The sequence below is a fragment of the Tachypleus tridentatus genome, chromosome 9 (assembly GCF_004210375.1).
Source record: "Tachypleus tridentatus isolate NWPU-2018 chromosome 9, ASM421037v1, whole genome shotgun sequence".
In the NCBI taxonomy this organism is placed as follows: domain Eukaryota; kingdom Metazoa; phylum Arthropoda; class Merostomata; order Xiphosura; family Limulidae; genus Tachypleus; species Tachypleus tridentatus.
The window spans coordinates 115867773-115884753 of record NC_134833.1 but is presented as its reverse complement, the minus strand read 5'-3'; the positions used below and the strand labels follow the sequence as shown (position 1 = coordinate 115884753).

At 30.7% G+C, this 16981-nt stretch overlaps 1 protein-coding gene across 4 annotated transcripts; it reads left to right on the top strand.

The window, feature by feature from the left end:
• Positions 1 to 1564: 1564 nt before the first annotated feature.
• On the top strand, positions 1565 to 16205 carry LOC143226131 (molybdopterin synthase catalytic subunit-like). Of its 4 annotated transcripts, none has more exons than XM_076456689.1 (2): positions 1565 to 1587; positions 10659 to 16205. In XM_076456689.1, exon 2 carries the CDS (start codon positions 11021 to 11023, stop codon positions 11462 to 11464), a length of 444 nt encoding a protein of 147 aa, XP_076312804.1. In that variant the 5' UTR covers positions 1565 to 1587; positions 10659 to 11020; the 3' UTR covers positions 11465 to 16205. The 4 variants fall into 4 exon arrangements, with proteins under 4 accessions (XP_076312804.1, XP_076312801.1, XP_076312800.1 ...); XM_076456686.1 differs by lacking the exon at positions 1565 to 1587 and adding an exon at positions 1717 to 1816; XM_076456685.1 differs by lacking the exon at positions 1565 to 1587 and adding an exon at positions 1733 to 1863.
• The last annotated feature ends 776 nt before the right edge of the window (positions 16206 to 16981 follow it).

Below are 16981 nucleotides of genomic sequence, written 5' to 3'. Positions count from 1 at the left end.
AAATATTTCTTTGTGAACTAAAGGGGTGGAAAACATTCTACATGCTTCATGAATAAAAATAAATGTATATGGGAAAAAACAACAAAAACACAACTGTTCTGTATGAAACCACTGTGAAGCCAACATGAGTCATTTTATTTTCATATGTACGTCTATCTGTGAAGGCCACGATAGCAGGGCGCGTGCACAATACCATATGCCATATGGTGATATTCAGCTAAATTTTCCCGACAGAGAGTTGTTAGTATTCATGTTACAGCAGATTGCACAAATATTAACTAAAGAGAAAAGTTATAAAGAACAAAATAAACAGAAGAAACAAATAAACTGAATCCATATTCTTTTTTTTTTCATTTGTTAAGCTTCATGACTTGTTTTTATGAGCTAAACAACCAGATCAAAATGTGGCATACTCTCAGCTTAAATCTGCAAGTTTTATAAAATTAAATTGTTTGTTTGTTTGTTTTTGAATTTCCCACAAAGCTACTCAAGGGCTATCTGTGCTAGCCGTCCCTAATTTAGTTGTGTAAGACTAGAGGGAAGGCAGCTAGTCATCACCACCCACCGCCAACTCTTGGGCTACTCTGTTACCAACGAATAGTGGGATTGACCGTCACATTATAACGCCCCCACGGCTGAAAGGGCAAGCATGTTTGACGCGACGGGAATGCGAACCCGCAACCCTCAGATTACGAGTCGCACGCCTTAACACGCTTGGCCATGCCGGGCCCCATAAAATTAAATATTCAAATAATGTCTTATTTTTCTTTCAGACTAATGGTTATCTTATTTTGTTTTCATGTGTCATCATTTTAATTTTTATTATAGCCTGGGGCCTCAAAAGATAGAAGTGGCCTAGGCCCTTTTGAACCACTGAGAGAGCACGAGTGTCTGCTACCTTCTTTTCCAGCTGCTCGAGAAAGGCAAAATATCTGCAGATGAGAACAAAAGTCTTAATAATTATTATTTCACATTTAGAAGTCAAACAGAAAAATCCTAGGCGAATTTCAGAATCTCTAGATTATACACATCAACGATCGTTTCCATTATACATATTTAAAAGATGTAACTTCCAACTCATCCTAACTTGTACAAGTATTTGTATCATCTCTTGAAGTAAACATAATTTACTCTATAAGAGCATGGCACTGAAACAGGCTTTATGAAACGAACATTATGGATTTAAGGTATATAACGTTTGATTCAACTGAAGGATCAGTGCAAGGTTTACAATCTTTGTGTTTAATTCACAAGAACATCACACGAAAATTTAGAAAACATTACAAATATATAACAAATATATGACAATATATAACTGAATATAACAAAAAGATATATTTTCCTAGCTATATATTCTTACATCAACAAGTTTCACTTACTTTCATAGCAGACATCTTTATTTCTTTGCCATATATCATATAACTAATAAATTAGCATATTTCTATGTGTCAATGATAGGAAACGGATTTTTTTTGTTTGTTTTGTTTTAGAGCAATGCCACGTAGGTCTATCTACTTTATTTGCCGTGGGAATTCAAGCCCCGAATGTTAGCGTTTGTTAGTCCGTAAAATATCGATAAACAACCAAGTGAGAAAAATACGTGAGATGACATTTTCAATTAACTAAAAATATGACTAAACTAAAAATAAAAGGAAAGTATTCATGAATAAAAAACAGAACTAAAAACGAAAGCAGAAATCTTTATCTTACAAACTAATCTGTCAATAGAGGGTGTGTTAGTCAGTGTATTTAAAATATAGAACAGTTATAGTTTTAATAAGTGAGTAAGAATGTGGTAGGAGTAGGGGAATGAGAGGTAGTTTTTTTTCCCATATAAGTTATGTTTTCGAAGCGTTGGAAATAGTAGGTCAATTCTTCTTAAAGACTGGCGGAAATTTTTTTATCAGATACAGTTAAATGTAGAATAGGGATCATAATTGTGTAAACTTGTAATCTTGCTGAAATAAGTAATACAACGAACTGTAGCAATACTTCAATTTTCAAACCCAAAAAGTTCCAGTAATGAAAAAAAAAACCTCTGAAAGTGTAATAATTTGAAATAATGATATTCAGAGTAGTATAGTAATGATAGTTTATTGTAACGTTTTTATGTTTTTTGTAATGTTAGGAGCATGTTACATACTACAAAAATAAGTTTTAACTATAATTTAAAAGCTGTTTAACAACTAATGTAAGTTACTGCCTTAATTCTAATTATACAACTGGAAGTACAGTAGCATGGTATAATGCTATACAATTTAAGTAGGTAGAGTAATCAAAGGTTACAAATACAAAAGAATGAATAAAATATTTTATTAATGTCCATGTTGTAATTTGTATTTAGCATTCAAGGTTTCCACGTTTTTTGTTTGCTTTTTTACTTGCAGTTAAACACCTAGATTTCTTAAGAAAAATTTATTTATGCACATGCAAAAAAAGTTGTGCAACACTTCACAGTCACAGAAAATGCTGTAGTCTTTATAGGTGTACTAGAGTACTAATAATATATGCAACACATCTTTTTGCTAAATTTGCACTTCTGCTTAGTATTTTAACACTTAAATTAATAGACCTATTCTTGACCTGTAACTTCTAGGAATGCTAATTCATGGTGAAAATTGTTTCATGAATACCAGTTTTGAATGTCAAAATTCAAACTATAAGCCCTTAATGATTTTTACCAATAACACATTACACTCTTCATTAATGATCTTTATTTACAGGCTTGCTTTTTATCTCACTCTTAGATTGTCAGTATCCTCCAATTATTCGTAAAGGAAATGTTTGTGATATAATACAGAAGATTCAAGATAGCAATGATATTACACATTAATAAGATTTTTTAAAAATGTCACCTGACCATATCTACCATTATGTACCAATTTATACTTCGTGATCACAACATTAATTATATCAGCCAAAGAGAAATGTACAAGCATCTTGTACTATAATTTGTAGAACATCTATCTTCTCCACAGATATGAAGTTATGTAAATTGTTTCCCCAACTATAAAACTAAACATTAAATTATTGTATATTAACCATATTAGCACATTGAAAGTTTTTTTCTTGTATGTCATTCATTTTAATGCTGTAATATTTTTATTCCAATAATTTGCATTGAGCAGGGTGCAGAATCAGATGTATCTTTCCATAGTTGTTGAGAATTTTTATGATGGTGAAAATAAAAAGGAACTTTTGGAGCATAATGAGTGATGATGAGAAAACCCACTTGTAGAGAAAAATATATATGTAAAAATGGTTGGTTTGGGTTGAGAAAATTTTTTATGTTGAGGAGCGAACAATGTTTCAACCTTCTTCGGTCATCGTCAGGTTCACGAAGAAAGAAAGAAATGTAACTGACCAATAGCTGACCACATGTTTGAAGGGGGTTGTGTAACTGAGTGTAGGAATGTAGAGGGCATGCTTAAATGTTTGATTATATTTATTAATATAGGTATAAAGTTGTTCCTTTGTATTGGTTTATTTTGGGCTTCAGTTGTTGTATAAGTAAGGCTTCTTTAATTTTGCATTTGTTTATGTTTGTTTCCTTGTTTAGTATTTGGGTGTTTTCTATGGTTATATTGTGTTTATTTGATTTGCAGCATTTGAAAACTTGTGAAGGAAACTTTTTGTGTTCTTTGAATCTGGTTTCCATTTTCTACTTGTTTCTCCAATATAGAAGTCGTGGCAGTTATCACATTGTATTTTATAAATAATTTGATAACTGCCACGACTTCTATATTTTGTTACTAGTTTTTTGCCAAATGTTGGCAAAATATGATATTCCAGTTAATACCAAATTTATTCAAAAACCAGGCACAAAACTAAGGTCTATACTGTGTAAAAACTACACTGACAAACATCACACCAACATTATTTATAAAATACAATGTGATAACTGCCACAACTTCAAAATTGGAGTAACAAGTAGAAAAATGGAAACAAGATTCAAAGAACACAAAAAGTCACCTTCACACGTTTTTGAACATTGCAATTCAAATAAATACAACATAACCATAGAAAATGCCCAAAAACTAAATAAAGAAACAAACACAAAATTAAAGAAGCGTTACTTATACAACTCAAGTCCAAAATAAACCAATACAAAGAAACACCTTTATACCTGTATTAATATATATAATCAAACATTTAAGCACACCCTATACATTCCTACACTCAGTTACACAACCCCTTTCAAACATGTGGTCAGCTATCGGTCAGTTACCTCTTTCTTTGTGAACCTGACGATGACTGAAGAAGGTTGAAATGTTGTTCACTCCTCTACATAAAATATTTTCTCAACCAAAACCAGCCATTTTTACATGTATATTTTGGAGCGTAAGAGCAAGAAGTCAAGAGCTTCAATCCAACCAAGAAACCCTGTTTCTAGACATAAATATCTGCTAAAAGATTAAAACTGTTGGAAGTTGTATTTGTCCAGGATTATGTGATAAAGTAGCATTTAGCAATAATTTTTTGTTGTTGTAAAATTATTACATACTTTAGACTTTTAGCTTTAATGGTTTGTTTTAGAAAGTTTCTTTACTGAGAGCTTTTGCTTGCATTTTTTCTTATGGTTGAAGTGTTACAGTATATACCCCTGACTCAGTGTTAAGGAAACAAAAGATAAACCAGACTATTAGTCACTGAACCTAATGTTTAAGGACATCTGTTATTCCATCCTCTAAACTAAACTACAACTATTACATACAAAAAAGTTTTCAATCTTCGTAAACTCGCTTCAATTTACTTCCTTCACAACATCCAAGAAAAATAAAACTGTCTTAGCTGACTATGGTTTATATTTTGCCATAGTTTATACTCGGGTCTTCTAATCCTATTATTCTTGCCTTAAGTATGAAAAATGATGATACATCAATACTGTCACTTCCCTTTACGAACTTAAAGATGTCAACGAGATTCTCTCTAACTCTTCTTTTTTTTTTTTCCCAAGATAAAACAATTTCAGAAATCTTAATCTCATATGACAATCACTCCATCCCAGCACCATTCTAGTAACCTTCCTCTGAACCCTTTCCTACAATTCAGCAATTTTTAGGAGCCCAAGATTGAACATAATCTTCCAAATGTGGCTCAACCAGTGACCCACACGATGAAATTAGAATTTCTTTAGGCCTGTATTCAGTATTTCTGTAGATGCAATCTAAAATTCTATTTACCCCACCACAAGCAACAGCTCATTGCTTGGATGATTTAAGAGGATTGGTCAACTATTACACCAAAATCCCTTTCCTTTATGACACTGTTAAGGTTATTCTCATCTGAATTATTCTTGGAATTCAAATTGTAATAATCCACATACATTATCTTGCATTTATTATAATTAAAACCCATCTGCCATATATTTGCCCAACTAAATCCTTTTGTAAATCAGCAGCATCCTTTTCACAGTCAGCAACATCCAAATCCACATCATGGCAAATAATCAAATTATAAAAAACAAACAAATGTAGTCCTTCATAGTCTAATTCTTATCCAATAAATATTTAAAACAAATTGGAATAATGACACTTTCATCAAACATCTTTAAAGTGTTTGAAAAGATAAATGTAATTTGATAAAGTTTCAGTATGAGTTTCTCAAACCTAGTTTTATAACATTATAGTTTGCTCTGTTATTCTTGTGTATTTTGTTGCTCCCATAGATTACTTATAGGAAGATTTTGCAAACTTACAACCATAAATATCAAAATCCCTTTTGCTATCGAAGAAAGTCCAAAACATTTAAGCTTTTCCTCATAATTTTAACTTCTAAAATTACATTCTGTAAATTCTTTTGATGTTTTTTCCCAATATGTTTACAGCCTTGTTATAAGTGAACCATAATTACACACTTCTATTAAAGTTGCTCCACAGTATGATACTGCAATAATCATGTTTCAGAATTAAAAATTCTTAATTGAATTGAAAGTATTTTTTTATGTTATCAAATTTAATAAGATTATATCAACAAGTGCAACAAAATAGCCATTTCCCTAAAGAAACAGTTCTTACATTTCTCAAAGTACCATACTTCAAATAAATAGCTTTACCACTTCCTAATGTTAAAGTATTTTCCATGTACAAGCTAAGTCACTGACACTTAAGGTCCTATTGAATAAAAAATATTTAAAATAAAACCAGTTGTTTCTAGTATGCTAGGACTGGCATTGCCAAGTGGTTGGGGTGTTTAACTCACAGTCTAAGGTTTGCAGATTTGAATCCCCATCCAATCTAACATGCTCTTACTTTCAGCTATGGGGGCATTATAATGTATTGGTAAATTCCATTATTTGTTGGTAAAAGAGTAGCTCAAGATGTGTTGGGTGATGATGACTAGCTCCCCTCCTTCCAGTCTTTCTATGCTAAATTAGAAACAGCTAACATAGATGGTCTTTTGTGTAACTTTATGTAAAATTAAAGCAAGCTTAGTAAGTGTGCTAAAAATATTTAAATTATTAAATTCACAACTTTACACCATTAATGTGATTTTTCACCAATTTCAAAAGCACCCAAGTTATTTAATTACATGTTATTTGAGGTATATTTTTCAAAACTTTCAGCAAATAAAAATAAACACAGCAAATGGGTTAAAGTACTTTGAAGATTTTAAAGTATGACCATTAACTTGGATTTTCTTTTAATAGTAAATTAATAAATGAAAGTTTAACAGTGAAATTTGATTTTTTTGCCAAGAGACCCTCATTAATCATAACAATTAAGCCTTAACATTGTTATATTTCATACTTCTCTAAGCTTTTCCATTTTGCAGATTACATACATGCTTTTGGGTAGGAGAGGGAGATTGCATGTCTATAGAAAGATAGTGAAACTCTTTCCACACTTGTTGAATTCATTCTAGATTACTTCTACCAAAATAAGTTACTTCAGTATAAACTTAACATTAGGAGATGGTGGTCTACATACGGATTTGTATGAAAAACCAACTGATAGATCACAATACTTAGATTTTCAAGGCTGTAACCTTCCATACACCAAATACAATATTAAATTAAATACTTAGATTAAACAAAATCTCCTCTGACAGTAAGAAGTTTAACTGTCACATTAACTTTTTAAAACATTGTGACAAAAAGGATATTAGCAAAATACTGTTTCAGATCTAACAAGTTACAAAGTTAGTAGTGTTCCACGCAAATATGTCTTGAAACACTTACCTAAAACAAGTTCTTTTTGTGCTCCACTTGTTATTACCAATCACCTAAAATTAAAAACCTTGCCAAAATATTGACAAAAACTCATCTACCTGCTTCATCTTAATGATTGACTAAAATCCATTTTAAATAAAAGTCCTGTTTCTCTCACAAAAAAAACATACTTTGAAATTACACCTAATTCATGCTAAAATTAACTTGTAGTCATAATCCTGTGGAAATCACCCCTGTAATAGCAAAAATTGTCAAATCTGCAAGTTCATGCAGAAAACTGACATGTTTTCTGATAAAGACAATGACAGTTTGAATTCACTACAGCCATAACCAGTCCTACAAAAATGCTATTTACTCAATAGTGGCAAAAATGTAATTTACAGTATGTGGATCAAATCAAAACAAGTATAGGAGAATGTTTTAATAACCTCAAATCTTCAACCAAAATAAATAAAGTTTGGTTGCAAAATACTTTAATGTGTCTTACCACTCTCGTGAAGACTATAACTTGCAGGTAGAGACAATTTTTTCCATCAAACAAAAACAGGGAAATTGAAGGAGCTTGCTGGATATCACTGTTAAATAGTGTAGTGTTGAAAAATATAGATCTGATCTTGTTAACCCTCATGTGCCTCTAAAAAAGTTTTGAAAACAAATTTGTAATGGAATTTTTTTACTGTTGATATTATTTGTACTTTTATTCATGTTTCTATTTCTCTTTGTTGGTATTATTAACTATATATTGCTTTAAGTTATGATTTGTTTCTAATTTCCCATCCCTTTTGTATGTTTTATTTTTCTATCCTGTAAAAAATTGTTTTAACATGTTAAGTCTTTTCTGTAATGTAAAAATTGCTTTTAAACAAATTAAACAAAACTAATGTCTCTAGTTATAACTGGCTAATTTCCAAGAACAACTCATCTATAAACATCTGGTTTGCAGGATATTAATTTTCTTTTGATTGTTTATACGAGGTCTGTTAAAAAAATATGTGGACTGTTTGAATTGTGCGGCTCCAGTTGGTTCCAGGGGAATCCGCTTAGTGTCGCTAGGCTCGCACAGATCAGCTGATTACGACGCCATTTCTCGATTGCAGATATCTTCATTTGTGTATTAGCTACGCGGTTTTAAGTGAAGTGCAATTTTTTCGTTTGGCGGATTTCAGAATGAATGACCTGAAGGAGCAATGACTTGCTGTGAAATTTTGTGTTAAACTTGGAAAATCTGCAACTGAAACTTTTGCTATGCTTAACATGGCTTACGGTGATGTTGCTATGAAGCGTACGGCATGTTTCAAGTGGCATGAACATTTTAAGGATGGTCGACAGTCTATTGAAGATGATGAGCGTCCTGGATGTCCTTCCACATCAACTGACGAACCACACATCGACAAAATCAACACCCTGGTGCGGGCAAATCTTCGTCTGACTGTCGGGAAGCTTGCTGAAGAGTGTGGGATATCAGTTGGATCTTGTTATGAGATTTTGATCAAAAAATTGAAGATGCACAACGTTGCTGCGAAATTTGTGCCTCAGAACTCGTGAGTTTTTGGCCAAACACTCAATCACTGTTCTTCCCCACCCACCCCTACTCACCTGACCTTGCTCCTTGCGATTTTTTCTTGTTCCCCAAACTCAAAAGACCCTTGAAAGGAAGAAGATTTGAGACGATTCCCGAGATTAAGGCAAATGCGACGAAGGAGCTGGAGGACATTACAAAAGAAGCGTACCAGGACTGTTTCAACAAGTGGAAACACCGTTGGGATAAGTGTGTGCATTGGGGAGGAGAGTACTTTGAAGGGGTCCCAGACCTGTAACTTCTAAATAAAGTACATTTTGTTTTATGACGTCAGTCCGCGTATTTTTTTAACAGCCCTCGTATATTGTTATTAATATTTATTAGAATTGATGTATTTTGTATAATTTCTGTTATAACAATACTTCATAGTTTAAACTTTTTGAAAAGTTATTAGAAGTAGAAATTAATCTTTTCAGGTAATTGTAAGAATAGAGTTTCATATCATCCTAGTTTCTTTCATCTTTGATTTGGTATATAATGTAATTGGTTGTCTTGTGTGTGAAAGAACCTCCTATTGTTCTGAAGCTTAATTTTTTGTAAATTTATTGTATCCTTCTGTATATTGTGGTACCTTGTTTTGTAATTCAGTCTTAAAATGCTGATATCTAGTTAAGTGCTGTACAACCAGTTTAATAGTTGATTTTGATAAGCAAATACACACACTTGTGTATAACAGTAGCTGTGTTGTATTTGTAGAATGATGATTTGCACAGTACAAGGATCATTATCTTCCACAGTGCAATAATTGGTAATTAAAATATTTTGAATTCACAAAAACTTATAAATAAAACAAATACAATAGGATAAAAAGTAATCATGAAATATTACAATGAAGGCTAGTACAAGGTAGTCAATATATAGTTATTGATTGTATATTATACACAATCAAATTACATGAAATTTGAAACTTTCCGAGAAAAGTAACTTATAAATAACATTCCTCTAAATTAATTGTGCATTGATGCACATCTTTAAGTAACCATTGTAATACTGTACACAATACTTCCATCTTTGTAAAATGCTGCTTTTAATTAAAATTTTGGCTTAGTGACAACATAATTTTCCTGAAATGAGACTAAAGGCTACTTGGAGGGGTCATCTATTTTAACCACTTGTACAACTTTTTAGTACTGTGTTGTTTGTCAGTCAGTCATTAGAGGCTAAAACAACATGTAAAGGATGCTATGTAGCAATTTTTACTGTATTGATGCCAGTGAAATGTGCCTGTGCCATAAATTTTAAGAATTGTGCACTCTTTAGGCTGTAACACAATATAATTTATAAACTTTGAAAACAAGAAATAAAAGGGTTTATTACTCTTTCATTTTATTTACTTTAAAAAAATGCTTTCATGGATCCTATGAAAATATATCTAGTAAATTTTCTCAAGTGTATTGTGGTAAACCAGAATTTAGTACTTTTACACCATGTAGCATTTGAAAATACTATGATGAATCATTTCTTTTCAGATTTGTACCCTGAATTATACAAATGTACAAAGAACTTTATAAAATAAAAATTGATATGAATAAAATATATATATACATAAAGGTATATTTATAGGTATCCATGATGCTTCTGCAAAAATTATATTTTTGAGACATGAAATTTGTAGAACTTTACTATATTTTTGAGACTTGAAATTTGTAGAACTTTACAATGTATTTTTAAATGGTTAATACTTCTCGTTTTGTGATACCATTTGTATATAATCGTGTATCATGTTCACTGTTTTAATAAGAAATCAACTGAAAGAGTTGATACTATTTTTTAAGATTGAAACAAAGTATACATGGATTAGGCTAAATGTATTCATCCTCTATTACATGTATTAATTTTATCCTGTTAACACAGTTCTAACAGCAAGTTTCTTGAATTTAATAGTTAGTATTTCATTGTGTTTTTCAGTTATCCTTTAGGATACTGATGAGTAGTGATGTGAGGGTTAAACTCTGGTTTTTTGCCAAAGCAAGAGAGTAAGTTGTTGTAACAGAAAATGGACTAGTACCAAATGGACTCTACACCCAAAAACATTTGCTCTTCATCATTGTTGAAACATTCCCAGTGGTTTGTTCTGTTCAAGAAAGCTTTATTTTGACTCTAAATAAACAGTTCATGGACCAATCTCAAAGTATAGAGCTCAAGGAACAAAATCAGCTTGCAGTGGTTCCACCATTAATTGGAGGTTAAGCTTTTGTCAACTTTTTTAAGAGAAAGCTGTATGTTTTCTATATATTTTTAGGAAAAAATTAATTCAGTGCAATTCAAACATGGATTATGTAACAATTTCTAAACAGGAAATCAGTGTGGAAGAAATTGCAGCTCAAGCCTCATCACCTGACTGTGGGGCCATATCACTGTTCATTGGAACAACAAGAAATCATGTCCAAGCCAAAAAAGTGGTCCACTTAGTTTATGAAGCCTATGAGCCAATGGCTGTAAAAGAAATGAAAAAAATCTGTGATGAAATGAGACAAAAATGGCCTATTAAACATGTGATCATGGTACATCGCGTGGGTGCTGTCCCAATTAGAGAAGCTAGTGTGGTTATTGCTGTTTCTTCTGAACATCGTCAAGAAGCTCAGCAGGCAGTGATGTGGGCTGTTGATAGTTTGAAGGCAAGAGTCCCAATCTGGAAAAAGGAATATTATGAAGATGGAGAGAAAGTGTGGAAAGAGAATAGAGAATGTCCATGGAGAAGTTCATCTCCATAATCCCTGAGAACCAGATTTTATTTTATTTTTATTATTTTAGGCTTGTTGGAATATTTTTCATGGTCTTTTGATGAAATATAAACTTATTCTTTTTGTGTACTTAGCTTTGAGGTTTTCCATTTACTGAAAAATACTTGGAATTTGTTTTAATAGTCTGTAAAAGTAATTTTTGTAAGTTTTGTTTTGTTACAGCAGCAGTTTATATATATTTTTCCTTTGGTATTATAAATTAACATTTGATTTTTTTTCCATAAATGTGAAACATCACACATGGAAAACACATCTCTACACATTTATTTTTTTCCTCAATATAAATCAGTTCAAACACTGCAGTATCATGTATGTTATATATTTATCGACTGTCAAACTTTATACACCTACACAAGTTTCTAAGTACGTTCAATTTATCGTAAGGACTTTGTTCTTGATGTACTTTGTGGATTGTATCCAAGATATACAACACACAGTAAAAACAGTTTTCACAAGTTATGCAATTAACCTCTTGAACACTGCAGTGGATGGTCCTGTTTGACTAGAACACAACATATAATTTATATTTATTAGTATGTATCTAGTGAATGCTTTTTTTTCTTCAGTTGGAGCAATAAAAGTCGAGACATAGAATGATAAATTTTATTCTATTATGCACCACTTCATGTCCATACAATAAGATGATAAATATTAGAATGCATCATTGATGAAAAGGAAAAGTGAGGTGTAAAATTTGAGGACAAAGTAAAACAATTTTAAACAGTGTTATTAAAAGTAAATAACTTCTGCTGTAAATTAGTTCTAGTGTCATAAAAAATACCCTGGTTACTATTTATGTGAGAGAAGTTTCTTACAAGATTGACTGTAATCTTTCATTTCAGTGTTACTGTTTTGTTTATGTTACTTATTCTATTTTTTATGGATTATTGTGCATGAATAATAACATTGTCTCAGACATACTAGTAAGTGATTTTAAGTTGCTTTGATATTATACCATACTATTTATTGTATAAAATTTCCTGTAACATTGTATTTTCTACCATGTATACCAATACTTAGTATTTTCATGACTGATTGATAAGAGATATTTTCTTGGTTATGTTCATTACTTTCTCAAACCAATGTTTAGCTCAATGAGTACAAGTTTTGTTACCTGACACTTTTTCCACTAAGATAATTGTTTTATGTATTTGTTCTGTATGTATTTACATTTTTATATGTACACTTCACCTAGATCAGTACTTTATTAAACAAAAGTTTGGTTAGCCAGTCTCACATTCCTTATGTTTATAATAGCATAGGAATGAAGTATTTGTCATTACTGTTTATGAAATAGTTTGATAATATTATGTTGGTGGATTGTGTGATTGGTGCTGAACTGTAACAAGCAGGTAATGCTAAGTTGGTGGATTGTATGATTTATTAACTGTAACAATATGGTATCATTAAGTTGGTGGATTGTATGATTGGTGCTGAACTGTAACAAGCCAGTCATGTTAAGTTGGTGAATTATATGATTAGTGCTGAACTGTAACAAGCAGGTAATGTTAAGTTGGTGAATTGTATGATTGGTGCTGAACTGTAACAAGCAGGTCATGTTAAGTTGGTGAATCGTATGATTAGTGCTGAACTGTAACAAACAGGTAATGTTAAGTTGGTGGATTGAGTGATTGATTAACTTTAACAATCAGGTATCATTATGTTGGTGAATCGTATGATTAGTGCTGAACTGTAACAAACAGGTAATGTTAAGTTGGTGGATTGAGTGATTGATTAACTGTAACAATCAGGTATCATTATGTTGGTGAATTGTATGATTGGTGCTGAACTGTAACAAGCAGGTAATGTTAAGTTGGTGGATTGTATGATGGATACTGAATAGTAAATGTTAACAACATGCTGACTGTAAACTAGGACAACCAAAATGCTAAAGTTAGAAAGTATTCAAAATAAAACTGCTTTATCTAACCAAGTTGAGATGCTTTGATTAACACGTAACCATTTTATTATGATGAAGTTCATGAAGCATTGTATTTAATATCTATGCTCAGATGCTATAAAGCTAGATTTGAATGTGATTTGAACAATGCCATTACTTCCAATGTAAAATAGTGAAAATAAGATTTTAACATTTGTTCCAGCATGTCAATTTATTGCTAGAAAGCTGAACTTCATCTGTTACTGTTTCCTTTTTATATCAATTTGAATGTTGGAAGGCAATGAACAAGCTGTATTAGTTAGTAAAGTGACAGTTAATAATACATCATGTTCACATCTGGAAGCTATCTTACAGATTTGTACTTATTCACATTACACTAGCTTTAGAAAAAAAAAAAAAATTATAAATATGGAACTTTTTCATCTGGATTTAAAGGGACTTATACATACATTTAGATTACAATGGATTTGCTTAGATAAAAATTAAAATATTTCTTAAATCAGTATTTGTGACAATAATCATAGAAATTGGTTGCCTTGTTTTATTTTTTTAGTGATGTTAATGGCTTTAGTTTTAGAGAGATTTATATTAAAGTAGATATTTTCCTAAAAATGTTTAATATTAAAAGTTTCAAAGTTTTTGGTACATCGCCAAAATAGTTTTATATCACCCATCAGATTTTACTTTCACAGAGTTACAACCTTAATCTGCATTTTCTAGATTTTAGGTGGAAAAAAATGTACATAAAATATTTTGGCTAATTTTGAAAACCTTTACACAGTTCTTTTTTAGTCTTCTCAATGAGATTATTGCTCTTAACATGTTTGTATAATTGCATAATTTCTTCAACAAAAAAGTACTTCAGTAAGATTGTTTTTGAACTCAGTACTGTATGTTAGCCTAAGCAAACAAGATACTGAATATAAAATTGCACAACACCACATTCAACAGTTTTTGCAATGCTGAAACCACTTTTTGTTTTTTTATAATCTGGACATTTGAATAAACTGATAATAGAATATTCTTTCCTAATTATTATAATTTTGAAGATTGGTAAAATGATCCCAAAATACATTTTAATTGGTGATATTTGCATGTGATTCAAATAATGTAAAAGTTTATATTCAAGGTATTGCTTCAAAGAAGAGATAAAGCAAAAGTGAAAGTTCAGATTAATCTAATGTTTGCTATTTGTAAATATCCAAATGAAAAGTGTTAATGTATTCTAGAATGTAACAGTTTGGTTTTATTCATTGTACTTTTTGAGATTTTAATAACATTGTTGCTATATCATCATGCATAATTTCAGTTTGATTTTTCTTTATACTATGTGTGTTCCAGGTTAATACCTTATTTGTTTTATTATATCAGTTTGACTTCTTACCATTTTATATGTACAAGTAGTTTATTATTTACTTGATGCACTGAATGCAGCAGTTCATGGATAAATACATAGTCTATATGTAGATACATACATTCTAAGGGCATTCTTTATTTGATAAGAAGTCAACAGGAAAATTCAAGTTACTAGCATGTTTGTGTATTTGATTCTAACTTTATATAAATGTTTTTTGTCTGCCTACTGCACAGCTTGAAACTGTTTTTTGAAAACTGGTAAATATTTGCCAAGCTATATGCAAAAGTGTCAGCCTAAAAGATAATGAAACAAATAATGCACAAGTTGCATGTCTACAATGGATATAACTAGTCAACTGGCATAAATTTTCAGGACACATCAAATCTTCAATTTTAGTATTTGTTCTTATACAATCAAATTTTAGCTCATGTTTGATATTTCCTGAAAAACGAAAATATAGAGATCATAACAATAGTGAAAAAAACAAAAACATGAAATACTGCTTGAATTCTCTGTCTATACTTTGTGTTGCATATAGGGAATCATACTAAATATGTGTGAGCACAGTTTGTAACAAGCTAGTAAAATGAGTTGTAGTTTATTGTAGTATACTTTTTTCATGCTAATATTGAGTCTACTACCAGCAGCTACCCCTCGTTTCCTGTTAAATGTCCAAAAAATGCTCAGAAAGTGTACCTGTCACATTATCAGGTGGCAAATTAATTTTTTGTTTGAATAAATGTAAAAGATTTTCTGTTAGGTGAATAATCAGAGATTTGAAAAACTCACATAAATTTCTCAGTGTGGCTTAGTCACTTATGGATACAGACTAAAAAAAAAAACAAGACAAAAAAACATTTATAGGCAGGCAGGTACATTTTTCTGTCAAGGTATGTTATTAGCAAGGTGAAGACTTTTGGTTACACCCTTTAAACATTTACCAGTCAATACAATAGTTTTTTAATGATTAATTATAATATGATGTAGGCATTAAATTATGCACATTGAAGTAAGTGAGAGTTTTGTATACTTTATAAAGGTAGAAAGTTGCTTAAGATCCAGTTGTGTATATAATGTAGTACCACATAAAAATGGAATTATTTTATAATTTTAACATAAGAGTACTTGCTTAGGGTAGTGTGTTTCAAAAAGATTTTTCTTGGTATAAGCCTTAAAAGTTAAAAATATTTATATAGTTTTAAATAGCTGTTAAAAGAAGTGGATTTTCTCTGATTGCTTTACAAGAAGTATTTTATATTCAAAACATTAAGTATAATACAAAACACTAGATGGCAGCATCAGCAATTGTTTACTGAGAATTTAAAGGGTAAATATTCCTATTTGTGTTTACTTGTTTCTTTGTTTTTAGTTAAACATCACATTAACTCGATTTATATTTCTGTATTAAACATTGAGATGAATTTGCACCAAATAAAAATACAGCATTTCAACTATATTTGTTTATTTCCTTCTACGTAAGCGTGCATCATGAAACATTTTTGTGCATGTACTTGCTATTTAGTTTTCGTGCAAATTGGACAAATGCAGTATAATTTTCTGAAATTATATATTACAAAAGTATAGAAGAAAAATGTAATTGTATTCCGAATGTAATATATTTTGAAATGACTGCAGTTTTTATTTACACCTACCAAATTACTCTCACCTAATTAGTCAGAATCAACATGACTGCATATAGAAGTGATTAGATTGTAGACATAGTTGATTCCTAATTGTGAGCCATAGTTAACATTTATCATGCTTTTTTTTATTGTATTAACAGGAACTGTACAGCAAATACTTTAGTGTTTCAGAATTATCTTTTAGGAAGATTAAACTCATCCAAAATGGTGAATTTTGAATTTGCTTTCATCTTAGAGTTTTTATTTTCTATTAGTCTATGATTTAGAATTGCACTTCATCAAGGAGGCTTTGACAAACATGTTACTCTCAAATTGCATAGTTTAGATGTAAAATATCTGATACTAAGAAATATTTCTTGAACTTTTCACCCATAAAATTGCAATGTTTTCTTATTCAACTGAATAAATACCCTATAATAATATCCTAAAATTATTTATTATTGCAAAACTGAATATACTTTTCTATGCATGCACACATAGTTGAAGAACAGTTTTGGATTTTACTATTAGAATTGTAGGTTAATGTACTTTTGGCTCCCCCTATTATTATTTAATAATGACACTTGTTTATTAATATTAGTACAGTT

What these genes read in the sequence shown, in the direction of transcription:
- LOC143226131 (XM_076456689.1), top strand. Translation starts at nt 11,021, where the DNA reads ATGGATTATGTAACAATTTCTAAACAGGAAATCAGTGTGGAAGAAATT.